This window comes from Oncorhynchus gorbuscha, linkage group LG04 (assembly GCF_021184085.1).
Source record: "Oncorhynchus gorbuscha isolate QuinsamMale2020 ecotype Even-year linkage group LG04, OgorEven_v1.0, whole genome shotgun sequence".
Classification (NCBI taxonomy): Eukaryota; Metazoa; Chordata; class Actinopteri; order Salmoniformes; family Salmonidae; genus Oncorhynchus; species Oncorhynchus gorbuscha.
Genome location: NC_060176.1, coordinates 39,132,269 through 39,159,608, shown reverse-complemented (window position 1 = coordinate 39,159,608; position 27,340 = coordinate 39,132,269). Strand labels below are relative to the sequence as shown.

Genomic DNA, 27,340 nt, shown 5'->3' with positions numbered 1-27,340 from the left:
CTGCAGGCAAGGATAGAGTAACAAATCAGAAAGTGCCTGCCCCCCCGCCACTCATGACAGCGCAATAGAAAGAGAAGACAATAAATAACACGTTGTTAATCTTTGATTTAAAAGCAAAAAAAAAAAGGGAATCTTTGCCTCGACCAGTCGAAAGATTTAGTTTTTACCTATTCCATAGCACTGGGCATAAAACATAATATTTGTGGTCAAGTTATGGTTGGTGGCAATAAGCGGATGCTTTTATTGTCGGAGGAGGATGCCCGTTGGATTCCGCTACTTTCATGATGCCTCTTTCCTTCTTCCTTATTCTTCTGAAAATGTATGGTATAATGAATGTTTTAATATTACAAATCAGCAATGAAGGAAAGTAATCGTTCGAGGAGATCGAATTGCGTGTTCAAGTTTGGGTTTTATAACTTCTTTGGAACTGTGCTCTGTGTGGTTTGGTGTCGCTACACATTCTTTCAACTCTTGGGTACGTCGATGGCGTAGATGGCGCAGTGCTAAGCCTTTTCTCCCCAACTGGAACCTGGATCATATCTCGAATACTTGGATAAAGCTTCTGAAGTTCCCACAATAACAAAACATTATTTTTTTTTTACCTCCGTGGATTATAAACGCAACCCTGGAGAGCAGAAGAATAGGGGCAATTGTCGAAAGAGACATCTAGAAGGATGCTGTTTCTTGTAAAATGGAATTGAAGATCATTATTGAAGTTGTTGTGGTGGTTTGTTCATTTTTTTCTTTGAGTTTTAGCCAAGAACTCAACCCAAAAGGCAGAAATGTATGCAAATTACCAGGGTAAGTATAGCTGCACTGCGGACGCGGAATAACGGGCTTCTGTCGATTTTTAAAAAAGGAGTTGCCTGCCTCTATCGCTCTCAGTGCGATGCAACTACTAGGCTACTTGTTGATTATTCAGGTCAAATTCTGAACTATTGTGCTTTGAGTATTGACTACTCACGTTGCAAAACTTTGTTTTAGACTCGGGTTCTCTTGCCCTCCACTACCTAAAATAGTTCATTTTCGATATTGTGTAGGCTAGTTGGTCATATTTCTTTTCATATGCACTCTCCTTACACAAGGAGGAGTCCATCTGAGGAGCAGCCGTCCAGATGCTACCTACATCTGGAACCGTGGGTAATGTTCTATAATTTCACATAGGGGGCGCTTCCAGGCCTTATATATTTAGTGTCACTGGCCTGAAGTCGTGGCATCAGCTATATGGCTGAAAATAACCCCACACATTTTCCGCAGCTACCAGAAACAAAGGTAAGTTGTAGACTGAACTTATAGACAGGGAGTGCATCAAGTTAGCTTAAGCCTACATTTCTTATTCACCAGTTAGCACCTTTACTATGCAGACTGAAAACCACATGTCAAAGGAGGGTCGGTGTAGGACCAGAGTGTGTGAAATCTGTTAACATTTTGGCATTCCATAATAGAGGTCAACGCCCTTCTGTGGTCTGGCATTATACACATTTAAATGACATTACAAGTAGACCCCTGGGCCCTGCCTGCGCCTGTCCTTACCTTTCGTGTTAGAACGTGATGAAATGTGCCTCAATAGACATGTACAGTGTCTCATGGACAAAACACGTCCTTTTTTGTTGTCAAAGTTGTTGACCAAATGTCTATAGTTGGTTCGAGGGTCATTACTTTAACATGTAGCATCCATGAGGAGTGTTAGTGCTTACTGTAAACTATTCTCTATCCTTTATCTTCAATGAAATCACACACGTTTACTGTTGGCCCCACTCTCAATTTAAAGTCTCGACCACAATCCTATTCTTAGTGTTTTAACTGGCTTGGATGATTTGTTTTTTTTGCAGTGCACCACCCGTATCATTTTCTTTCGTTTGTGCATTTTGTTTAATCTCTTTACTGGGTTCACTGCTCACGGGAAGAATATAGGGAAGTAGTTGTTCATTTATCATTGCTGCTTAGCACTTCCTATATGTGTCCTCGTGTTACTAAATCAGCTCGCTGACTGTAGTGGGGGACATTGACAACATTAACAACGTTGGTTCACACTCATCGTGGTTTGTCAGTATTCATTGCATCACAAAGTACCATGGGAAAGTGAGAAGAAGAAAAAAACACAGAAATTGAGAAAAGTTGATATCTGATTTTTTTCAGTGTTGAGAAACAAATGATATGTTGTTGAATGAAGTGTTCAGTACTAGAACACTGTTCAAAGTGCCAAACGTAACAGTACTGTGGCCGATAACGTTTATAGGCTCATTTGAGTAACACAAGACAAATGTGGGTCCTGCTTTGATAATGAGAGACCAATGTGAGTCCTGCTTTATCTCAAAGTGTCACATTTGTTACGCAAATGAACATAATGTGTTCTTTTCCAGAGTTGTGATGGATTGAGGCTGTATGTCAAAGGTCAGATGGGGTCATCTAAAATCGCAGATACCACTGACCACATTCGAAATGCTTCACTGAAAGGAGATTTGATTAATACCTTACAAACAGCTTCTTGTGAGATATAAATAAACCAACACAGCTTTTTATCCATGTATTAGCTCATTCTTTAGACCCAATCCAGAATAGTAGGCCTAAATAAGACCAGTATCCATTAGACTCTCCCTCTGTGTGACAGACCCAGGTCTGGCAGGTTTTAGAGGGGAACAACAGCGCATGTGTGTGTCTGTGTGCACGTCTGCTTCTGAAGGCAGAATTCCGCCCCCAACACTTTAGAGGAAGTAAAAGTGTGGCGGGGACCTCTGGGAGGTCAGTGGTGTGGGAGGAAGAAGAGAAGCATCTGTCCTTTCCTGACAGAGCAGTGCGGAGAGGAGAAGAGAGCAGAGTGGAGGGGATCTAGCTTTGCTTCAAACTAGACCGCCAAAGACTGCCTCTCTAAACTCACTCCCCACTCCTCACTCCTTCCTGGCTAGACATGGGGTCATCTTTAAATAGTATTTGTGTTCTTTCTGATACCAAAGTTGTGCTTGATTGAGACTGACTGACACACTGGATCAATGGGATAGTCCTAAAAGTGCAAAACATCACCCTTCAGGTACGCCTGGTTGGTTCAATCACACATTAAAGTATTTGAAAGAAAACATTGTTTTTGAACTGTGGTTGTAGCTAGCTAGCTATTGCTAGAGTTGCTCTTCTATAGTCTCCATGGGTTAGCACTTCAGAGGCTACTATTGTTCTGACTGTTGACTGCTGACAGGCCGGGCAGGAGAGGTCGAGTTGAAGGGGCTTTGGGGAGAAGGATGTTTATGTGAGAAGTGTGTTATTCATTTCTACCCATTTCTTTGCACATGGAAAGCATATGGAGAAAGTCAGAACAAATGCTGCGCAGACGTTTAGAGTTTTCAGCGTTTGCCACACGAAGGACAAGTGTGAGGACTGAGGAGATGACAGGATAGTAGTGGTTGTGCAGGGTGGTGGCATGTTGTTATATTCCAGTGTCTGTTTAAGTTTCCTTGCTTATTTTCTTCCTCTCTGACACTCATATTTCCTCTCCTCTCTGTCAGGTCACCAGGCTTTGTGTGCTGCAGCGGATGGGGGCAGATAGGAGAGGAATGTTTGACACGTATGTATACAGCATATCAACCATCATAGCACAGTATTTTTATATGTACAGTTGAAGTCGGAAGTTTACATACACTTACATTGGAGTCATTAAAACCTGTTCTTCCACCACTCCACACATTTCTTGTTAACAAACTATAGTTTTGACAAGTCAGTTAGCACATCTACTTTATGCATGACACAAGTAATTATTCCAACAACTGTTTGCAGACAGATTAATTGACTTATAATTCACTGAATCCCAATTCTAGTGGGTCAGAAGTTTACATACACTAAGTTGACACTAAGTTGACAGCTTGGAAAATTTGAGAAAATAATGTCATGGCTTTAGAAGCTTCTGAAAGGATAATTGACATCTTTTGAGTCAAATGGAGGTGTACCTGTGGATTTATTTCAAGGCCTACCTTCAAACTCAGTGCCTCTTTGCTTGACACGATAGGAAAATCAAAAGAAATCAGCAAAGGCCTCAGAAAAAGAATTGTAGACCTCCACAAGTCTGGTTCATCCTTGGGAGCAATTTCCAAACGGCTGAAGGTACCACGTTCATCTGTACAAACAATCGTACGCAAGTATAAACATCATGGGACCACGCAGCCGCCATACCGCTCAGGAATGAGATGCATTCTGTCTCCTAGAGATTAACGTACTTTGGTGCAAAACGTGCAAATCAATCTTGTGAAGATGCTTGAGGAAACAGTTACAAAAGTATCTATATCCACAGTAAAACAAGTCCTATATCGACATAACCTGAAAGGCCGCTCAGCAAGAAAGAATCGACATAACCTGAAAAGTCGCTCAGCAAGAAAAAAGCCACTGCTCCAAAACTGTCATAAAAAAGCCTGAATACGGTGTGCAATTGCACATGGGTACAAGGATCTTACTTTTTAGAGAATACTTTAAGGACAACAAAGTCAATGTATTGGAGTGGCCATCACAAAGCCCTGACCTTAATCCTATTGAATATTTATGGGCAGAACTGAAAAAGCGTGTGCAAGCAAGGAGGCCTTCAAACCTGACTCAGTTACACAACCTCTGTCAGGAGGAATGGGCCAAAATTAACCCAACTTATTGTGGAAGCTTGTGGAAGGCTACAACCGAACCGTTTGACCCAAGTTAAACAATTTAAAGGCAATGCTACCAAATACTAATTGAGTGTAGGTAAACACTGTGATGAAAGAAATAAAAGCTGAAATAAATCATTCTCTACTATTATTTTGATATTTCACATTCTTAAAATAAAGTGGTAATCCTAATTGACCTAAAACAGGGAATTTCTGCTCGGATTAAATGTCAGGAATTGTGAAAAACTGAGTTTAAATGTATTTGGCTAAGGTGTATGTCAATTTCTGACTTCAACTGTACATGTTTATATCACTTAGGGCCTGTTTCCTGGACAGATATTAAGCTTAGTCCTGGACTAAAAAACAATTTCAATGGAGGTTCTCGGTTTGGTGAAACCAGCCCTCAATGTTTAATATGTGGACATGTAGTGATTCAGTACATCCTCCCCCTAGCTCTCTGTGAAGGCAACTTCACCTGTAAGGAAAATGAGGTATGCGTTAGGCCCAATGAATGCCGCTGTCGCCATGGATACTTCGGAGCCAGTTGTGATACAAGTAAGCACCTTGTTTTTCGGACACATCTCACACGTCCTGTCCTAAAACATCAGAAAGGACATATTCACCTAGATATAAGGCATCAAATAAATGTTTGTGTAATGCTTATGATGTTCTCACCATAATATCCTAATATTACTTCATCCCTCCTTTTCCAGAGTGCCCCGCCCAGTTCTGGGGCCCAGACTGCAAGGGCAAGTGCCAATGCTTTCCCAACGGCCAGTGTGATGACGTGACGGGCAAGTGCACGTGCAACACTAACCGCTGGGGGCCCAACTGCGAGAAGCCCTGCCTCTGCCAGAAGGGCAAGTGTGACCAGGACACAGGCACATGCACTTGCCAATATGGCTTTTGGGGCCCTCAGTGTGCAAACAACTGCTACTGCAGTCTCAACTCTGTGTGTGACCAGAACACAGGAAGGTGTAACTGTAGTCCAGGCTGGTCGGGGAGGAATTGTGCCATCCAGTGTAACTGTAATAACTCTCCATGCGAGCAGTTCACGGGTCGTTGCCAGTGCCGGGAGAGACTGTGGGGCCCCCGATGCGAGAGGTATTGTCAGTGCATCCATGGGAAGTGCAACCAGGCGGATGGCTCATGTACCTGCACACCGGGATACCGGGGGAAGTTCTGCAGGGAACCGTGTCCCGCAGGGTTCTACGGACAGAACTGCAGGAATAGGTGAGGAACCACTGGAGAACATTACTCTGTGTCATTATGACCGAATATAAGACATTTTGACAGATGGGAAACTGAAAAGCCGTGGATTCTTATTAACAGGGATTTCTCTTAATTTTTTCCCCAAGGATCTTAATGTTAATGTTTTTTTCCTGATACGCATTAAATTGTGGTTTTGGAGTTTTGATTAGAAATATGATTTGACATACGCTCCAGCTGATAACCCATAACATATCTTAAAATAATTGTCCAGTTTTTACAGATTTCTATAGAATATGACCTATAAATAATTACAATATGAGTGAAATGTTAATTAAGCATTTTAAATATCTGCTTTTCTGTGTTGGAATGGTGTGGTCGTACCCCAGCAACAGAATGGTCTGAGCGTATACCGGTCATAAAAATTATTCATGCGAGTATAGGATTTTTTATTTTTTATTTATTTAACCTTTATTTATCTAGGCAAGTCGGTTAAGAACATATTCTTATTTACAATGACAGCCTACACCGGCAATGCTGGGCCAATTGTGCGCCACCCTATGGGACTCCCAATAACAGTCAGTTGTGATACAGCCTGGATTTTAACCAGAGTGTCTGTAGGGACACCTCTAATACCGAGATGCAGTGCCTTAGACTGCTCTGCCGCTCGGGAGCCCAGGAAGAGTCAACAGCATTATTTGGGTATGAATTAATAGAATATACATTTTTAAAAGTGAGATTTTCACTGGACAGTTAGTTACTTTAAACATGATCGGTAAAAGTGTATTGGGGCGATACTGTGGTATTGGCATTCACAGTATCTCATAATAAACATCCAATATGCTGAAGCCATTCAGGTTAAGTGATTTACCTTGCTCAAAGTCTGCAAAACTCATGTTATACATGAGCTGCTACATAGCCGCTTTCCCACACTTCTCTGACCTCTATGTCATAGAAGTTATTAAAAAAAGGCAGTCCTGGAAATGTATATACAGGGCCCGCTAAACTGTGTAGATACCAACACAAAGATTCGCTATGAAAATGTCTCAACCACCATCCTGATGGCCTCTCTCCCTTCATGTCCTGACTCCAGGTGTGGCCACTGTAAAGGCCAGCAGCCCTGTAAGGTAACAGAGGGGAGGTGTGTGACCTGTGAGAGGGGCTGGAACGGGACCAAGTGTGATCAGATGTGCCTGCCAGGCTTCTTCGGAGAGAACTGTCTGGATGTGTGTCCCCCGTGTAAAGATGGCCACTTCTGCAACCGCATCGAAGGAAAGTGCTCCCACTGCAACCCCGGCTGGATCGGGGACAGGTGAGAGAATGGAATGGAAACACACATACACACACACAAACACTTTTTTTTGCTTCTACCTGGTAGTTTGTTGCACTCACCTGGTGTCCCAGGTCTGAATCAGTCCCAGATTCGAAGGAGAGGATGAAAACTAGGAGTGTTTTGGCCCCTCCAGGACCGACATTGAACAGCCCTGCTCTAGTACAACACTTGAAAACATAACTTCAAACAAAGACTTACAGTTATGCTAATATACACTTGAATACAAAGCTAGAGAAAATGTAAATTGTTGTCTACTTTTCAGCATGTCAAAATGTAATTTACATTATATACTGCATTATAATTACTATTTAAATACCTGAACTTGTACTGGCACAGGCTTTCATGTTGTGCTAATGGTTCTGAGACATGACTCACAGCTGATGTGACAATGATCATAATAAACAACATTCATTCCTGTTTTGTCTCCCTGGTCGGTAGGTGTGAGGTGCGCTGTCCCAACGGGACTTATGGGGATAACTGTGAGAATGACTGCAGCCACTGTTTTAACGGCGTTTGTCACATTGCTACCGGAGAGTGCCTGTGTGAGCCGGGATTTTACGGGACCTAGTGAGTCAGAACTTTCACCAAAACATCTTCATGTTTACGCTTCCCTTCATGGCTACAATACCCAGAGAGCAGTGGCGGTCGGTGCCATTTAAGATGAGGGAGGACAATATTTTTTTAATGAACATGGCCTTAGTTCTATTGCAGCATATTGGATGACTATCATTCATACTCCATTCACTCAGCTCATTGTAGCATTGACAGGTTTAGGCTACTACATGATACTAACATTTTCCCTATACCCATCTTGAGGTTGCTACAACCTAGCCTATGAATGAAAGTTTACAATTTAGGTGCAAAGGTCGAGAGAAATTTGAGTAAGCAACGTGACAGACATTGACACTTTCAATACCGCCTTGCACAATCTTGCCTGCATCTAGCTGATCAAGGGTGTAATCATTAGTCAAACACTTGCAAAAAATAATTTCTATTGGACAAATTCCAGTATGTTTATTCCTGTTTAATTCTGTTTGTTTTCATTTAAGAAAAGTTTTTCAACAGAATCGGTGAAATGAATACACCCCTGATCACACGCAAACACAGTTCACTTTCATAGCAGCCACATAAAACAACATGATTGATTTGAGCTTTGGATTATTCGTTCTCGCATTTACGCCCTCTCCTCCACTCACCTTTTCCCTTCGCTTGTGGACTTCAGTGCACAACACATTAGCAGTCTGTGACTAGGCAAAAAAACATTCCAAGCTAAACCTTCATATCATAACCGCTAACCGCTACACACAGTCTACATTGCTGTCACCATTATTAGCTACCGTCAAGTCAACGATGTAGGCTGGTGACAACGATGTAGGCTGTGTGTAGCTGTTAGCGGTTATGATATGAAGTTTTGGCTCGGAAAGCTAATGTGCACAAATAATACATTAGTAAACCCGCTACGATCATGCAGTACAGTGTACAGTTAGCAAGCAGTGTACCAGTTACACCGGCGGGCCCCGTGGCAATAAATTAATCAAACCAAAAGCTTACCTTGACTTGGAAGAGTTCCGGTGTTGCATAACCAGATAGGTAACATAGCATCCCTCTCTTCTTGAGCCGGGTGTTTGAGTAGGCTAAACTAGCAAGCTGTATTTTACTAGCTAAGTAAGTGAATGTGAAATAAATATAGCTAGCTCCTTCACTCCCTCTCTTTTTCTCTCTTGCTTCTCCTTCATTTATGAAGAAATTAATTTGTAAAAAACTGTTCAACTATTGTCTTTCTCTCTCTTTGAGTCAACTACTTACCACATTGTATGCACTGCAGTGCTAGCTAGCTGTATTAGATTCATTCTCTGATCCTTTGATTGGGTGGACAGCATGTCAATTCATGCTGCAAGAGCTCTGATATGTTGGTAGACATCCTCTGGAAGTTGTCATAATTACTATGTAAGTCTATGGAATGGGGTGAGAACCACAAGCCTCCTATGTTTTGTATTGAAGTCAATGTACCCAGACGAGGATGGAAACTTGCTGTCCTCCGGCAATGTGCAAAACAATGTGCTTTAATAGATTATTTGGTGACGTGAATATATTTATTATGGTTTTATCGCATGGACACATCGCATGGACACAGTAACTAAGTTGTTAGTGTCTTCTCTTTCTTCTAGCTGCAATATGACGTGTCAGATGGGTCAGTATGGAGTGAACTGTGCCCAGACCTGCTCCTGTCACGACAAGAACTGCAACCCAATGTCTGGGGCCTGCAACCTACGTAAGGAAACCAACCCACTCTCTTTCCTGAGTCACACACACATGTGCACATACACATGCGCGCGCACACACACACACACACACACACACACACACACACACACACACACACACACACACACACACACACACACACACACACACACACACACACACACACACACACACACACACACACACACACACACACACACACACACACACACACACACACACACACACACACACACACACACACACACAGAGAGAGAGACAGAGACACACATATACACCCTGCAACCTGCAAACTACGTAAGGGTTTATTTCTTTATTACCTCATTCACTTCTACAGATCTGGGTGAATGTTAGGTCACTGTTTTTAAAGCCAGCCACACTGCAAGACCTAAAATGTAGATGTAAAAATACATTCTTAGCAGAGTACTTGCGGCATCAAACCGTGGTGCTTCTAATGATACAGACGTTTTTATATTTTGGAAAGAAAGGCACAACATAAAGACAAAACACCCCTGCATCAAACCATAGGGAAAATATCAAATGTGTGCACTGCACATGAAGGTCCCAAACCCCTTGCTTGTACTGTTTGTCTAAATAGCTAGTTGATAGTGGTGACGGAGACAAGTTTGTCCTAAATGGCACCCTATTCCCTATATAATGTACTACTTTTGACCAGAGCCTTATGAGGGAGACAATGAGCACTAGCACACATGTCAATTCAGGTCAATGTAGTAGTTGAGCCTAACGGTGTTTCCAGACTGCCTGGTGTCCTTTTTTTACTTCTGTGTTTGTTGGCCCTGTTCCTGTCCTGCTGGAGAGAGAGAAAAGAGGAAGAGGAAGAGAGAGCTGGAGGAAGAAAAGAGAAGGGATGGAGGGAGGAGAGTAGCTTGAGGAAACAGGGTTACCAAATGGACATGTTGGGAAGCAGTGATGATGTCACCAGGTCAGGCCTTTGGGCTCTGCCAGGCTAGTCCCTTCCTTTTTCCAGCTGTGAACACAGAGGCCTTACACGCCACACCCAGGCCACACTTCCATTCATCCACAGCCTCTATGACAGAAGAGGGGCGTAGAGGGCCAGGGTTCAGCAGTATTTATCTATCTGCTAACTTATAGGTTATCTCACTGATGGCGTCATCTGACTGCACAGTGCATGTATACTGTGGAAATTAAGGGTGCGTCTGAAATGGCATCCTATTCCGTATGCAGTGCACTGCTTTTGATTAGGACCCATAAGGCTCTGGTTAACAGTATAGTGCTCTATGTAGGGAATAGTGTGCCATTTCGGTCACACCCTGAGAGATGCTTATGCAACAGATGGACTGCTGTTCTGTTTAAGTGCATCCAGCTTAGAAAGGGAGGGGTGCTAATAAATCATCAATGAATTATGGCGGTATAGGGAGTGTAGTAGAGGAGTGAGAGAAAAGTGAAAAGATGGGGTTTGACAGATATTTCAGATCAATTTGTCTGTTCCACATTGACGATAATCTTTAATTCCCGCTTTAACAATAGGCCTACAGTATTTCTACAGTGTGGAGGGTCAACACAGTGCAGGACAGATTGAATTTCAGCTCCAGAGTTCTGATTCTGGGAGTTCAGGGAGTTCTGACAGAGAGCAACGTTAGTTGGTACCAGATATACAAATGGCTCTGGTTGGCACTGGCAGTCTGCACCAGTGTGGCACACCCAAAAATCCCTGCTTGTGTCTGTCTGCTGTTTCAGAGCCCAACCAGCGGATGGGAGTGATCGCGGCAGGAACCCTGGTCTCTTTTCTGCTCATTGTCCTCCTCTCGCTGCTTTGCTGCTGCTGCCTCTGCCGAAATAAAGATGACCACAAGTGAGTGACAGACACGGGCCTGGTGTGGTGCGAGGGATGAGATTTGTTGGAAGGGAAGAGTGGGCCATAGTAGCTCATGCAGATGGCTCTATCCATTGAAATAGTTGTTTGCCCTTTTATCTTATATCCGGGTCCTTATTATAAGTCACAATAAGGGCCTAAAGTCTTTCCTGGTTAGTTCACATGGTGAGGAAGAACGGCAGGCCCTGCGTAGCATATCATTTGTAGCCAAATCAAAAATGGGTCAGCATGATATTGTGTGTGGTCTTTTTCTTCACGTGGTCCATGAAATGTTGCTTGTACTGCAAGCGTGTCAATGCAGATGAACATTACCCACATTTCAATCAGTTTGTGGTGTTTCGTAATTTAGTATGTTTTCCATGGCGTCATCCCTCCCTCTTTCCCTCAGTCCTGACCAAGACAACTCTACCAACAGCAAAAAAGCCAAGCGGATCCTGTGTGGACGATTCAGCCGAATCAGCACCAAACTCCCCCAGATCCCACTGAGACGACAGAAGCTGCCCAAAGTAGTCGGTAAGCACCAATCCCTCCTCCCCATAGTCTACCGCCTCAACCATGCCAAGAAAGAGCCTGCATCCTAAATGGCATCCTACTCCCTAAATAATTCACTACTTTTGACCAGAGCCCTATGGGCCCTAGTTAAAAGTAGTTCACTATATAGGGAATAGAAGGTGTCATTCGGGATCCAGCTACAGCCACTTTCTTCAATACGATACTCTCTTGTGTGTTTGTGTATATGCTCCATGTGTCTCTGGATGATCCCATAGTTTCTGTGTCATAATCTTTGCACGCCTCTTTAACTCTTCAGCAAGAGGGAGAGAGCGTTTTCATTTGACCTTTGCTCTGTGATACTTCTCTCTGCGACTCTCTGTGGAGTGGTTTTCAGACAATGAATAGGGTTGAAAAGTGTACTGCGGCTGCCAAATGGGTATGGGGTTTCATCTGAGAGGAATGCACTGGTTGCAGGGCTTATTATTCCTGGCACCCTTAAATACCATGTGTTCATATTATTACAACCCTAAACAGGCCCTTCTCTTTTTTTTCTCTTTTCTTTACTCATTTCCCTCCTTCCCTCCTTTCTAAGAAAGTGAGTTGAGTTCCTACTCTGCTGGGCTGAAGGCAGTGTTATTAAGAGAGAATGGGTCAGTGTAGTGGTGTGGTGCTCGGGAGGTCTGAGTGGTGTTGAGTGATACTTTATCAAAGGCTGCTCTGTTTGTGTCAACGTGGATGGAAGCGGAGGGAGAGTTGCTCCTGTCTGTCTGTGTGGAGGGAGGGAGAGAAGGAAGTGGAGGAAGTTCTCGTGGTCTGGGATAGGATTGTCTGTCAGGACCCATCTCAAGTCAGCTTAAAGGATATTACACGTTGCCTACATACTGAATAACTCTCCTTTGTCTACCCAGATGCCTTCTGGAATCTCTAGAAATTTCAAACACGGCCACATTCTGTGCCGTTCTGCTTTGTCCCTGCTATGTAGGAGTTAAATTGAATCATGGCTATCTAGACTGGTTCTGTATGCATGGATGGAAGAGCTCTGACAGTGCTCTGACTCAATTTTGGAATTAAGAAAGGCCCTATTTGTGGGATATATTGTAGTTACCTTTACCAATTAAGATCAGTGATGGGGAAGGAGTTAAAAAGCGTTGACCTTGTTTCTTTCCTCTTTCACAACGAGTAGCATGTTCTTCTCCACTTCAGCGGTCTTCATTGTGCCTGCGTAGAAACACACACGGGAACAGTATTGTCTTTGTCATCCAGTTATCATGGGACATTTTAAGATCATTTTGCACAAACACTCTCAAAGTTTACTGTAACTTATAAACAAGCTGCCAGAGGCAACAGATTTTTTTGTTAAAAGTCTATGCGTACGACCTTTTAAACAAACAAGCCCTTTCATTATTTTTTTGCACAAAGCATATCGTGCCATGTCTGGGTTGCGATCAAGCAAATCAAAGAGAACAAACTACCACTTTGGGAATTTGGAGAGAGTAGAATAGAGTTTTTGGTTCAAACCAAAACCAATTCTTTCTAAGTTTTCATGACATGACAACACACAGCTATAAAATGTCAACTGACTGAATTTAAGTATATACTTTGGAGTCCTTCTCCCAGTGTTATAGACTCTCTTGTTCATAAGGAGAGATAAACTGGTCAGCTTCTCTCTCTCTCTCTCTTTCTCTCTCTTGCTCTCTCCCTCCATCTCGAGAGCCAGGACACTGCTCTGCTTTGCTTTCCTCATTGCCTGCCCACAGAAGCGTGGCCTGCCTACCAGCGTTTTGAAACTCTACCCTCCCTGGGGCGCCGTCAGTCCCTTAAACATTCCACAGGAGGCCCACTGGACTCGAAACAGGAAGTGGACAAATTTACCCCAGCCCGTGTCAGACCTATGATTTACCCACACTGTGGTCAACACACAACAACAGATGTGGCAAGACAAAAGGAAAGATGAAAAAGGGGAGGAATAGGAGGGAGGAAGAAAACCTTTATGCTGTCTTTACACAAACACTCAACCGTTCCAAGACAAACGTAAAGAGAAACAGAGGGAGGAGGAATATGAGGAAGAGGAAGATGAAGAGGAGGGGGAGGGGGGAAGAAAATATTTATGGTGTCTTTACCGAAACTCTCACCCAATCCAAGACCAATGTAAAGAGAAACTGAGGGAGGAGGAATAGGAGGAGGAGGAAGAGGAGGCGGAGGGAGGAAGAAATCAATTGCTCTGTCTTTTGCATAGCTCATATAGCTCCTCCGCTCCTTCATACATAAACGTTCTCCCATCCCCCCTCCTCTTCTAAAAGCTCTACACTGCTTATAGTTTGTCATTCCATTCTAAGCATATTTATTCCACGCCCTATACTATAGTTAGCTATCTCACGCTCGGCTGGCTGCCTTCCCCCATTTCCATTCCGTAGTCCTCTGTGTGTGTATGTGTGTGTCACAAATGGTACCCTATTCACTATACTGTATAGTGCACTACTTTTGGGCTCTGGTCAAAAGTAGTACACTATAATATAGGGGATAGAGTGCCATTTGGGATGCAATTGCATGTCCGAATGCTTTCCTGTGAAAAGTGATGTGGAGCGGGACCACCTGCTCCAGTGTAGCTGGCCTCACAGGCAGCTATGATAGGCCTGTACAGCTGGGGTTCATCACAAATGCACAGTTGTCCAATGGACTCTGTAGGCTGAGCTTTGGGCTTTCGCTGCTGCCCTGTCTCTCCCGGAAAAATCCATCCGGCTCCAGACTTTTAGTCTGGTGTGAACATTCAAGCACAGCAGTTGTTCACTGTATCATGAAAGAGAGAATGTATGGAATAAAGAGCCAGTTGGTTAGTTGGTCAATTGAGGTTACTTACAGTATGCCCTATGCTATACCTATTGGACACTGCATCAGTACTGACTAATATAGTCTCGCACAGACATTGGTTCAGTCAGCTGGAACATTCTGCTATTGTACCTCCATGGCATTGGAGTCGTCTGTTCATTATACTCTAGCATAGCAGGGCTGTTACAATAGTCATGAAGTGCATACCGTCCAAAACAGAAAGGCTGCCATTTATTTATGTATCGACTTTATTGAATTTGAACAAAAACAATTTCAGCTGGAAGAAAAGCTGCTATGAAAGAATTTCCATGGCCTTTCTTTTCTGTGTCCGTGGATAAATATTTGGATGGGCACTGTTTATATTATATTGTTTCTAACGGCTGCCATTGCTACAATCCAACTAATCTACATCAAGTCAATTTCCTCCATTTAATCCCTTCACCATGGCGGCATTATGTAGAGTTCTGAACAAGACTGGGATGTCACCAGATATATTGCCTGGAACAATTTCAGAAGTATGGAGAAAGAGACAAATAGTCACTTTCTGCTTGACTCTGCAGTATGCTGGATATCCACATAGTACCCACCATTTTCAGTGGAAATTCCCATCAAAATAGAAATTCCCCTTGCATCAATCTAATTAACAAAATGAAAAGATTCCCATCAAAATCCACCTGTTCAACATCTGAGGTTAACTGCTATCCACCTATGTCACTGTTTGTCAGACCTGGAGACATCCCGAAAATCAGTCTTCTCACGAACACGTACAGTATGTAGTGTCTGAAAGGTTTAGCTTTCAAGCTAATATGGAAAAGAGACTTTCACAAACAAGATGGTGTGGTCCATTTTGCTCTATGACATCCACATAGGACTTGTCTGAAGTTGGTACCGCCGATGTGCCAAATTCTGTCTGTATCATCCAAACCGTACAGACTAATATCACCACTCTATGGAAAGATGAGACTCCCACAAACACGATGATGTTCTCCCTTTTGTTCTACGACCCGCACAAGTGTCACAGGACTCGCAGGACTGAAGGTAACCCCATACCAGTTAAAACATTTAGTTTTGTTTTAATGTGTAAAAAATATATATAAAAATCCTGAGCTGTCGTATATCTCTGGAATATAGGAGAGACACTTCAAATTCCAAATCCTAATGATGCATTTTTGGACTGTATGTATTGCCAAGAAAATCTGATACCTACAGGGGTCCTAAAATTCTCAAATGTAAAAGCTAAATGATCCATGATATGACCATCTTAAAACAATTCCATATGTTAGCTTAGTACAACCCCCCCCCCCAAACCCCAAGGCTTAGTTAACAAGTGCTGTGAGAATAATAAAATAATGCTGCTCTTGCATTTACACGTCTCCTGGTACTCATTTAGCTGGAGCTGTACCACACCTGGTTGTGTTGGTGTTAGCAGAGGTCAGTTGTTTTACAGTTTGGGAGATGACATCCATGCCACAACGTTCATACTATAAACTCATAGCACAATAAGGACCACAATGGAAATACGTTAAATGCAGTAAATCCACTTGGGTGGCTGAATTGTGTTTAAAATGGTCAAATAAATAATGTCAAATACATAGAGAGTTCCAGCCAAGAGAGGGTTGAGTTTTAGCTTAGTGTTAGTGGAGAACAAACGGATGGGCTCATGTGTCATCCAGTAGAGGAGGGAGGGTGTAAATTGATGTATCTGATGTGGTTAGTGTCCAGTTAACGCCCAGTCATACTACACACACACACACACACACACACACACACACACACACACACACACACACACACACACACACACACACACACACACACACACACACACACACACACACACACACACACACACACACACACACACACACACACACACATGCACATGCACACAGTCAGTCCTCGGCCAGTTGGGGAAAGGAGAAGAGGAACCACAGACATCCCACATGAACACAGCTGTCCCCAGACTGACTGAAGGGTCAGCAGAATACATCAACATCTAAAGAGGAGGGAGGGAGGGAGGGAGGGAGGGAGGGAGGGGAGGGAGGGAGGGAGGGAGGGAGGGAGGGAGGGAGGGAGGGAGGGAGGGAGGGAGGGAGGGAGGGAGGGAAAGTACCTACATTTAGGAAATGGAGCATTCTGTCTATTGGAATGATAACTAAAGGAAAAACTTGAACGTATTTCTCAGTAAATAGCAGTTTCTTCAAGAATCATGCAGACTGTCACAAAAACATGAAACACTATTGAAACATTCTAGATAACTCAAGCCAGACTGTACCGTGCCTGACAACATCAACACACTCCACAACATCTCTCTCAATCTGTTGTTCTTGTAAGGTAGTCCTGTCAATCTACTTCTCTCTGACCCCTGCTTCTCTGTGTTTGTTTTCTCTCCCTGACCCCCAGTAGCCCACCATGACCCGGAAAACACATTCAACTGCAGCTTCATCGAGCCCCCTTCTGTAGTTGAGCAGCCCTGCCCTTCCTCCTGGTCCTCCCAGGAGTCTTTCGATTCCTTCGAGGAGGAACCCAGCGATGATGGCCCCGTATACTGTGTACCCCATGAAGGTGAGTCATTACACACACACACACACACAGAGAGAGAGAGAGAGGCACACGGTCGGACACAAACGACAACGGACCTGTCTAAACAATGTGTGCCCCATGAAGGTGAGTCATCAGGAAAGAACAATAAACACTGTGATTAGCCACAGCTACTCCACAAATAAACACATCCAGGCACGTATGGATGCATGCCCATACACATGTACACACACAGATGTTTGAGCACACACACACACACAAACACACACACACACACACACACACACACACACACACACTTGGAGTGGGATTTGTTTGTCACAAAGTGTAAAGGAAGAATACGTACTAGGATGACTGAGCACTGCGTCACACACTTCTGCAAAGCTAATTAGAGCGATATGATAGTTATCCTTACCATGTGCCATCGAGCCCTGTCCCTTGTGTTGATGTGAAACAATGAACAGGAAATATAATGGTAAAGTCATCCAATTCATGAATCTCTTCTTGTAGATTGGTGGAAAGCATCATGGCTATCAGTTTATATATTATTTCATTTAGACACCCCCATGATTGTTTTTGGAGGCCACAAAATTTCTTGATATTATTCAAGAAAATAAATATGATGTACACTCATTCTAAATCATGTGAACATGCCTCATATAAGCATCCTTTATCCCTATTGATGTTCTAATACTGTATATGAAGAGTTGAATTAAAAACCACTATACAGTGCCTTCGGAAAGTATTCAGACCCCTTGACTTTTTCCACATTTTGTTACGTTACAGCCTTGTTATAAAATGGATTAAATAAATAAAAATCATCAGAAACCTACAGACATTACCCCATAATGGCAAAGCAAAAACAGGTTTTTCGATTGCTATGAGAATTGAGCTCATCCTTGAGATATTTCTACTTGATTGGAGTCCACCTGTGCTACATGCAACATGATTTGGAAAGGCACACACCTGTCTATATGAGGTCCCAAGAACACAGTGGCCTCCATCATTCTTAAATGGAAGAAGGTTGGAACCACCAAGACTCTTCCTACAGCTAGCCGCCCGGACAAACTGAGCAATCAGTGGAGGAGGGCCTTGGTCAGGGAGGTCAAGAACCCAATGGTCTCTCTTACAGACATCTAGAGTTCCTCTATGGAGATGGGACAACCTTCCAGAAGGACAACCATCTCTGCAGTATTCCACCTATCAGGCTTTTATGGTAGAGTGACCAGACTGAAGCCACTCCTCAGTAAAAGACTCAGACCATGAGAAAGAAGGTTCTCTGGTCTGATGAAACCAAGATTGAACTCTTTGGCCTGAATGCCAAGCATCACGTCTGGAGGAAACCTGGCACTAATCCTATGGTGAAGCATCGTGGTGTCAGCATCATGCTGGGGGGGATGATTTCAGCGGCAGGGACTGGCAGACTAGTCAGGATCGAGGCAAAGATGAACGGAGAAAAGTACAGAGAGATCCTTGATGAAATCCTGCTCCAGGGCACTCAGGACCTCAGACTGGGGCGAAGGTTTACCTACCTTCTAACAACCTGTTTTGCTTTGCCATTATGGGGTATTGTATGTAGATTGATGAGGGAAAAAAGTATTTTATACATTTTAGAATATCACTATAACCTAACAAAATTTGGAAAAAGTCAAGGTGTTTGAATACTTTCCGAAGGCACTGCATATTTTCAGAAATGTTGGTAAATGAGCTTTTAATGTTTAACCTCTTACAACTACCCCCCTACCCTTTTCAATTTCCGCCTGAAGACATACCCAAATCTAATTGCCTGTAGCACAGGCCCAGGAACAAGGATGTGCATATTCTATTCTAAAGAAAACACTCTGAAGTTTGTGTAAATGTGAATTGAATGTAGGAAAATATAACACAATAGATCTGGTCTAGATAATACAATGAAAAAACCGTGAATACGTTTTTTCATTTTTATTGTTGTATCATCATCTTTAAAATGAACAAGACAAAACAAACATTCAGATAGGATGATGGGGACAATTTCAGTGAAAACATAAGAGGGCAACAGTACTTGTGCAAAGTTTTAGAATGATAACATCCAAAATGAGTGTGCTACATGACATTTATCATGAAGTCACCCAGGTGTCCCACACAAGTAGCCCAAATGTACCCAAGTGGCCAAATTGGTGAGGTTATACAGTTTTAATGGAATAACTATATACAAAATACCAAAATAGTATTCTAACACACACACCACAAAAATTGAGAAAAAACATGGAAAAAAATAGAAACATTTACAAAATAACACTTTCAATATTTGGAAGACCCTCAGTCCTCTACACAATATTGTGCTGCTGATGCCAGGTGCCATAGCAGTCTCTTTCTGCTGTAAAGCAGAGGGTCACCACGCATGTGGTGCAGGTGATGGGGGACTTCATTTTGCAAAGAACACAGCGACACGTCCATTCTGTGCCCTTTTGGCCCTGAGGCACATCCATGCCTGCAAAAATAAATTTGGGCAGATGAACACCACTTGTGGCAGGAGCTGGATGAACGAGCTTCAGTGGGGGATGGACACCTAGGCACTGGGGGCTCCCATTCGGAGTCAGTGTCACTGTGAAAGAAAATGTTCAGCTAGAATAGTTTCACATATGAATGAGCCCTGTATCAGCAGGTATAATAAACAGATATATATAGAGTACAGGGAACATAAGGTTGAATATATTATTATAGACCTGCTAGATCTACTGTCTCATTTATATTATGACAGACCAGCTAGATCTACTGTCTATTTCATATTATGACAGACCAGCTAGATCTACTGTCTTTATTATATTACAACAGACCAGCTGTATCTACTGTCTCCATTTCACTTTGGCCATTGTTGTGGGCCTGCCCTCCCCTCAACAGCCTCAAATAGGCTATTTCATGTGGGGGTGGGGTGGGGTGGCAGACACACGCATCTCACATTTCATTACATTACATTTTTATATATTGCTACTAAAATTTTTAAAAATCACAAATACTATTTTAACAACAACGGCATTTGCATGAGAAGAACTTACCAGTCCAAAACGATGTCCTCTCCGTTCAAAAAATATTCCTCCATTTGGGAATCGCTAAATTAATCGTCCTCCAACAATCTCTGTCTCAATTTCTTCTATAATTGTGTGTACATCTGTATATCGAGACTTAGATTTAGCTTTCCCTGACCTAGTCGCCATACTGATTGATATATAAACAGCTGAAGATGCGCTTTACCAAAACAATGCTGTGCGTAACTTGCATGGCTCCTTCCGAAATGAATCTTCAATGGCGAATGGGTTGGTCTTCCAACACATAAACATTACATATTGCCGTTTACCTCTGCTCCTTGGCTATCTACCCAGCTAGATTTCAAGACAATCAGTGGTCATTGGGTTAAAATACAGTCAATCAACGAAACAGCGGTCATATCATTGGTGCACAATGATGTCATTACTTGTTGTCTTCAAATCGGTTTCTTTCAGTCAATACGTCCCGCGAAATGACCCATCAGGTTTGGTTGTGTTACAAACAAACCAGTTAATTGCAATGAAACCAAACAGGACTGGAAAAGTCACGTTTAGTGTGTGTATTTACATCGAATGTGTCATCGAAAATGGAATGAGACGCAATTCACGACAAAAGCGGTTCACAAAATGTTTCGTGTTAGGCTATAAAAATTGTATCAAACAAAAGACCATTCATTGTGTAACAATGAGCATTGGGATTGCAAACAGAGGAAGATCATCAAAGGTAAACCATTTATTTTATTGCAGTTTGTGATTTTGTTAAGCCTTTGCTGGTTGAAATAGTTGTTTTTTATGGGGCTCTATCCTCAGATAATCACATCGTATTTTTTCGCAGTAAATCATTTTTTAAATCACAACACAGTTGGATTAGCAAGATTCTAGGCTTTCGAAACATGTGAGACACTTGTATTTTCATTCATGTTTAATATGACTATTTATGTAGCGAGCGCCGTTTGTTGTCGAATTTCATCCCGGGTTCGGTGCGCAGAGAGGCTAAAGAAATTATAAAAGAGTGTTTTTTCACTATCTATTAATGGCAATAACATATATGTATTTGTTTAAAATCTATTACTTGATGGATTAATTTCAGAGAGACAAATAATCATGTTTTTTGCAAAATGCTGTATTTCCGCCTCACTTTCAGAGAAATAAGTAGTACTACTAGGTTTTACACAGTCAAATGTATTCAGTAGAGTCATATGAGATCTGTATGTAAAACATTTACTTTTGACATTTTAGTCATTTCGCAGATGCTCTTGTCTAGAGTGACTTACAGTAAGTGCTTTCATCTAAAGATAGCTAGGTGAGACAACATATCTTAGTCAAATATACAGAATATGAACATTCCATTCCATTCCTGCTGATATATAACGTGTCTTGAACTGTGGTGTAGTGGTGCCTGGAGAAGTGTGTTTCTTTTCATTTTACCTACATTTTTCCAAATGGCGCCCTGTGTGAAACATTATATTAGAAACAGTGACATACACTCTGAATTACCTAAAATTATACATCCCATATTGGTCTTTCACAGTCAGGTCAACCCAAGCTGTACTGTTCAGTAGGTTAATACTATTGAAACAGATAAACTGAGTCAGAAATTAACAGGTTTCAGATTTTACCCCATTTCTTTCAGGTTTTCGTTCTCAAAGTCACACCTTTTTCTTTTCTTCCGAAAAAAAAAATCCATAACAATGAACATCAGGAAACCACTTTGAGGTCTTGTAAAAAAATGTTTGATTAGCTGTGTTTCTGTAGGACATGATATGGAGTTTGCAAAAGAAAAGACCACTGGATTGATGCAAATAATCATCATGATATCATTCTGACAGATATGCATGGGCTGCTTTGTATCTAGTTAACATTTAATAGAGAAGGTTTTTAGGAAAGCCTTTCCATCTACCAGAAGACAGTTAGGCCTATCAATAGCATCACTATATTTTCCCTGTTCCTTAATTGTTTGAAACCTGGACGTTTTACTTCATATTATGAGGCATGTCTTACCTTAATTCAAAGTAGCCTAAAGCCAAAATCCCACCATAGAAATGTGGAGGCAAGTATTTTTATAAAGATTTACTCGTATGCATTCTCCTGTTCTATTGGTTTTCTTTCAACTTTCTTTCATTATCTAGCAGTCAAAGACATTATCCTAATCATATTACCAACCCATGATAATTGTTGCATCTTTAAATTCCACCTCTTTGTAACGGGTATTTCCAACTCTGTATTTCAATCTCTGGCCATGAAACCGCTTGCATTTCCACCGTTCCACTTCAGAACGGTGTTTTCCTGCAAATTGCATTTTGGAACATTCACGGATTGGTCTACTGCCATGTGTATATTTCTGCGCCTAAAATGTGAACACATAATAGTTTATCAACATTTGAAGCACTACATTGATACCTATCAGTGGGAATTAAGAAGTAAGTATAGGCAATGCCCACTGAAAAACAAGTGGGAATACAGCGAATACCTGCGTATACCCTCCACTACACCACTGGTCTTGAATGCAAAATCTGAGAACAGTCATATTTTACACACACATGAAGGTACTCATAAGTGATCATTTCTGATCAAATAAAAAGTAAAAAATGTGTGGATATAGTGTTTTGGAAATAAACTTCATATTCTGACCACCTACGTATGATCACCATTACCATCCAAACTAAACCTGACTCTCATCAATTATATATCTTACTGTCCCATAGAGTCACTGAATGAGAGTAAGGAGAAGCCAGCAGCTGAGAAGCCATCCGCAGCAGTTGTGCCCAGTGAGGACGATGCAGGGGAGTACACCTCTCTGAAAGACACCAGCGCTACCAGCACCACCATCAACAAGCCTCAGGCTGGGGACGGGAGCGAAGCAACCCTGCTCAAGTCCTCTGACAGCGAGGGCTCCACCAGTGGCTCTGAGTCGGCCATTGGGGCCCTCTATGCTCGCATTGCACACCTCTCCAAGAACTCCAAGGACGAAGAGGATGGGGGTGGCAGCACAGTTACAATAGAGGTCAAAGGTAATGGCAAGCCACCGTCCCCGGGATGGAAGACCACCACCAAACCACGCCCGCCAGACCCCTCCACCAAACCGAAGGTGTCATGGATCCATGGGAACACCGGAGGTACCACACCCCCCCAGGTGGAGCAGCTGAACCAGGGGTGTAAGGGGCTGACAGTGCCCAAGGAGAGGACGACCAGGAGCTCCAGCGACAGCTCAGCCAAGAGTGAAGAGAGGCAGAGGCTGAAGGAGACATCCAAGGAGAAGAGGAACCAGGAGGGGAAGGGGACGGAGGTCAATGGTTCCCCCAGCAAACACAAGGCCCACCGGCTGGGAAGGTCCAGGGAGGATATTAACCACATGGAGCACATAAATGGAGTGGTGCAGAACGCTCTCAAGAAGATCGGTAACTTCCACAACTCCAACTCTGAAAAGAAGGTGGCCGAGAAGGCAGCCGCAGTGGAGAACCCCAAGGAGCCGCCCAAGAGCCCCAAAGTGATCCACCCACACATGAACTCCGAGGCCGCCACACTCCTGGCGGCCCAGCTCAAGGAGAAGACGCAGAGCATCAACCGAAATGAAGGCACCGGCCTGGTAAAGACCAATGGCCTGCCCACCCCAGCCTTCCGGGACCGAGGAGACCGGGAGAAGCCCACTCCTCCGCAGAAGGCCAAGCGGACCACTCCGGCCACCCCAGGCCACCAGAGCTCCAACAAGCCTCTACTGCCCACCACCACCAGCCTCCAGAAGATGGTGGGTGTGGGGGTCCCCACAAGGGACCCAGCCACCCCCGAGGTCGCCCCCAAGAGCCCGGAGAAGCAGGACTTGAACGGCTCCAGGGTGGGAGAGGGTGGTGGTGGATCAGTGAACGTCACGCCAAAGAAGACCCCCATCAAAAAGCCTCCCAGAAAGAGAGGCAAGGAAGGGACATTGGATACTGCTCTGGAAACTAAGACACCAACAAAGACAGCAATTATGCCACCGCAGATAATCAAATAGACAATTTTTTACTCCGACCTATTGACCAGGGTTTTTTATTGTTACTCACATCACATGACAATGGGGAATTAATTACTTTTCTTCCAAAGGAAACATGCAAAAGGACTTGGTGATTTTTCATCAAAGGAATTTATTATGTGTGTGTGTGTGTGTGTGTGTGTTGTGTGTCCGGGACCAGTGGAAAGTAAGTAGAACTTTGTTTAAATTGTGGTTCTTCTCATTGGTGTGGGAGTGTGTTTGTATTATATTGAACTCATATACCTGCAATGTATCAGTTTTACACTTCAAAGTTGGACATAACTGTGGCAGTGGAAGAGTTCTGACAGCGGCAAACAATCATCTTCTATTTTCTTCCATCTCTACTATATCCCTCCAATGCCCACCACTATATTTATATAGGAATTTCCGACAATAATTGTAATTTAAATGTTTTTCCTCAAGATTGTATGTGATACAACAATAGAAATGTAATCTATGCAAAGTGAGGTCTCAAGTTGAAACAAGGTACTGAGAATACAAATACAGTATTTGTCTGTTTGATTTAAATTAGCCCGTTTCAATAAGGAACACTCCATAAAGGAGATTGTTGAGTTATTTGTGTATTCTTTTGTTGCTATGTTGTCCACAATCTAATGTTTTAGCTGAAGTACAGTACATTTGTTCCACAATTTTGTCAGTCACAGTTTATTGACAATGAAATGAGTAAGCAATGCAAACTTTTAAGGAAGCACTTGTTGTCATTCCCCTCCCAACAGAGCAATAGCCCTGTATTCTGAAGGCACACACTATATTATCTGGATATGCTGTTAAAAGCACCTAAAAAAAGCTAAGATGCTGTTATGTTCTTTCGTCAAGCCTATTGAACAGCTAGTGGAAATGTCTTAGTCTTAGATTCTTTCCCACTCAATCGTTTTTAGCTTGATTCTTACGCACTAATAAATGTGGGTAGGCAATGTTCCTTATACCAAATGCTTCTGTGCATTGTTTGTGCAGCCATTGTTTTCTAAGAAGCACATAGAGACAGGTGTATTGCCACTAGGTCTTTGGCCACTAGAAACAGTCTGTGAGAGGCCTTGTCTTATCTGGTATTTCTCATCATAGTGTTGTTTATATAGGTTGAAGTCATGTTTGAATTCCAGATTAAATATTATACTTACATTTTGATACTTCAATCATTCTTTAACAGTATATTAATCATCCACCTACCTGACAGACAATCTAGTCATGTTACATTAGAAGGTTGCCTTTTCCTTAACTTGAATTCCAGTGTGGCTAAGTAGCTGAATAATGCTAGCTAATTAAAGCTAATTGGTTAAAGAGGCCTTATTGAATCAAGGGTAACACTTACCCCGAAAGGGATGTATTGCTTAATCAACATTTCATATTGCATTAAGTTTGACTGGTTTTATACATATGAGGATTACTACATTACAAGAGGAGGCTCGTAGAAAAGAGTATGGAATATAAATACAACACTTAACCAAAAAACAATGAACCAATCTGCATAATATAAAGTAGTACAAAAGTGGCAGTGGTGTTCAGACCGTGGATTCAGATTTACTGTACATTCCACAGTTTTCAGAGCTATTTGATAGTGCTTAGGGTTTTCTTGGTGCCTTTGATGTTTTCATTTTTTTTTATGGTACAGCCAGCCTACTCTTTGCCAGTGTTCTTTTTCGACACGTGAAGGTGTTTTTGTATCAGTATAATTGTATATGTTTGTAAGCTGCGCTTATATGAATTATTTTGCTACTTATTTTTCTGTGTGTCAATGAACTGGCTTTCATGTTACATTTGATTGTTTTGTGTCAGGCTCTCTGCAGCCACAGTATATGAGTATGTACTTTGTAAAGTTGCCCTTGGCTTTTTTTTTTTTTTTCTGTTGTTGTTTGTTCAACACTTAACTGCATGAAGCAGAGTGAAACTTATCTGGCATTAATAGCTCCACAGGAATCTATAGCCTAACTCTCGTTTTCTTAGCGACTTTCCCAATTGCTATCGTTTTGTCCGTAGGAAATATACAATATCAAAACTTCAAAGGATTATACAGGATGTGCATTATTGTGTTACCACTGTTATTAAGTACATGTAAACTAAAACCATATGAGTTGTGTGATTATAAAGTGCCAATTTAAGCAAGCAGAAAACACATCTTTTTATATCTGACTGACTGGCCTCTGCCTGCTTTCACAGGCTACAGTACATATTTTTAAGCAGGGCCTCATAACGCTGCGGAAACATTATCAGTGATATGGTATATTTTTAACTCCTCATTCTGTTTTGTTTGTTTGTCTGATCTGATTTTCAGTTTTTTATTGTCGTTGAATATTTTTTTATTTTTTTTATTTACTTCTTTGAAATAAAAGCGATTACATGTAGCTAATATGGACATTCTCACCTCTCACATTAATCTGTGAACTTATCCCTCAGTCGACCTTTTGCGTGCTAAAATATTATCATTACCATCCCACAAACATCACACAGTGGCCCTAGAGTATTGATTTCAGAACCATACATATAGCTCCCTTCCCCCATCTGTAGCCTAAAACCATCCATCCTCTTAGCAATAATTGATATTTTACAGTTTCCGGTGACTCCTGGCTGCCTCTCTCCTGGAGACAAAGAGGATACAGAGACTTTTTCACGTCACACTTGATCATCAAAGAGGCAGAAGAGCCAGAGGAACCACTGCTGGGCTCCTCCTGAGGGAGACAAGAGCTCCTTTCATGGGGGAAAACAGTGGGAACTCTGTGCTAAGGACCCCAAAGTTAATGCATCATGCGCTGCATATTTGTACTCTTTTGGGGGATAGAAGGGTATATAGCCAGGAGCAAGGCAGAAGGCTGTGCAGGAGTGTATGGATGGATCATGTGGTTGGGTAATTGAATCCAGAAGACCGGGTCATTGACTTGGGCCTGCACTGCTGACATGGTACTCCACTTCCATGTTATTTTAACTGTATGTGTATGTGTGTCTTTCTGCGAGTGTGTGTGTGTGTGTGTGTGTGTGTGTGTGTGTGTGTGTGTGTGTGTGTGTGTGTGTGTGTGTGTGTGTGTGTGTGTGTGTGTGTGTGTGTGTGTGTGTGTGTGTGTGTGTGTGTGTGTGTGTGTGTGTGTGTGTGTGTGTGTGTGTGTGTGTGTGTGTGTGTGTGTTTAGCATAGACTAAACAAAGCGCACCCTATGCACAGC

The 27,340-nt window shown here is 42.4% G+C and overlaps 1 protein-coding gene across 2 annotated transcripts; it reads left to right on the top strand.

Annotated features, from left to right (window-relative positions):
* The first annotated feature begins 5 nt into the window (after positions 1 to 5).
* On the top strand, positions 6 to 26,542 carry LOC124034053 (scavenger receptor class F member 2-like). 2 transcript variants are annotated; one of them, XM_046346757.1, is made up of 11 exons: positions 6 to 801; positions 3,498 to 3,556; positions 5,070 to 5,171; positions 5,330 to 5,849; positions 6,919 to 7,137; positions 7,597 to 7,725; positions 9,327 to 9,430; positions 11,143 to 11,257; positions 11,694 to 11,791; positions 17,000 to 17,161; positions 22,866 to 26,542. In XM_046346757.1, exons 1-11 carry the CDS (start codon positions 692 to 694, stop codon positions 24,149 to 24,151), a joined length of 2,904 nt encoding a protein of 967 aa, XP_046202713.1. In that variant the 5' UTR covers positions 6 to 691; the 3' UTR covers positions 24,152 to 26,542. The 2 variants fall into 2 exon arrangements, with proteins under 2 accessions (XP_046202713.1, XP_046202712.1); XM_046346756.1 differs by having other exon boundaries at positions 11,667 to 11,791.
* Positions 26,543 to 27,340: the final 798 nt, after the last annotated feature.

Bases quoted from the DNA above. Each gene is read 5' to 3' on its own strand.
- LOC124034053 (XM_046346756.1), top strand. From the start codon at position 692: ATGGAATTGAAGATCATTATTGAAGTTGTTGTGGTGGTTTGTTCATTT. The intron at 5,850-6,918 runs GTGAGGAACCAC...TCCTGACTCCAG, and splicing joins GGACAGAACTGCAGGAATAG to GTGTGGCCACTGTAAAGGCC. The intron at 11,258-11,666 runs GTGAGTGACAGA...TCTTTCCCTCAG, and splicing joins CGAAATAAAGATGACCACAA to TCCTGACCAAGACAACTCTA.